Consider the following 885-nt stretch of genomic DNA (forward strand, 5'->3'; position numbering starts at 1 on the left):
GATCAACAATAAACCTGCCAACCAGATCTTTCTTCCTTAGAAACTTTTAAAATCAATAGATTCCAAAGAATGGATTCCTTTTAATCAGAAAACAATTACAGTAGGTGCTATTTTCAGACCTGCTGCCTTACAGAGTTAGCTTTTATAGATGATCCTGCACTTACTGATACATCTCTCGTAGGAGTTGCTATTTTTGTTGCTCTTTCCCCACTGAAATTGCTGATGCTCCTGGTGACACTGCTTTTGAAGCCATTTCCTTTTCTGCTGATGCTACAGATTCTGCTGAGGTAATGTTATTGCTGTGGTCATTGTTAATGGCCCTGAATGGCTACTTCTCTTGCTATCCGAGGTACTTCTATTTTTCTTCTCTGATATTACACCCGCCAGGGCCCTGAAAAAAAACAGCGACTGACCGCATGCAGGTAAGTACCTCATGACTCCGTGTGACAACAAATGACGGAGAGATGATTAGATTGCAGCAGTCACCCGTGCAGCTCAGCTGTCTCTGAGCTCCAGACCCTTCCCCAGAGCTGGGATAGTTCCTCCCACCGCTCCCTTTCTCCAGCATCAGAAAGGGGAAGTGCGGGGGGGGGAGGGGGGGGTCACACTATCGACTGTACCCGGCAGAGTTTTCCCTCTTCTCAGCAACGTGACAGAGGTGTGGAATCGGTGCGAGAGGGACGCGGGCTGGGGCCCTGTACACCAGGGGTAAATCAGAAAAGCTCCCAAAGCACCCGCACCTCGGAGATGGGCCCTGCCTCAGCAACACGATCAGCTCACAGATGCAGAGGAGTCGGAGGAAAGAGGGGAGAGAGAGGACTCCCCTGCCCCACCGCACCTTTGAGGCGCCGCTGCCCGCTCCGCAGGAACCTCGGCAGGGCCACC

The 885-nt window shown here is 51.3% G+C and overlaps 1 protein-coding gene across 1 annotated transcript in view; it reads left to right on the forward strand.

Annotated features, from left to right (window-relative positions):
• The first annotated feature begins 416 nt into the window (after positions 1-416).
• KIAA1033 (KIAA1033 ortholog) overlaps positions 417-885 on the forward strand; it is a 41,946-nt gene continuing 41,477 nt past the window's right edge. Inside the window, exon 1 of the mRNA XM_009333062.1 lies at positions 417-422. Within this exon, the coding sequence (XP_009331337.1) occupies positions 417-422 (6 nt within the window). The remainder of the gene's footprint in view (positions 423-885) is intronic.

Source organism: Pygoscelis adeliae, unplaced genomic scaffold (genome assembly GCF_000699105.1).
Source record: "Pygoscelis adeliae isolate BGI_AS28 unplaced genomic scaffold, ASM69910v1 Scaffold38, whole genome shotgun sequence".
NCBI lineage: Eukaryota > Metazoa > Chordata > Aves > Sphenisciformes > Spheniscidae > Pygoscelis > Pygoscelis adeliae.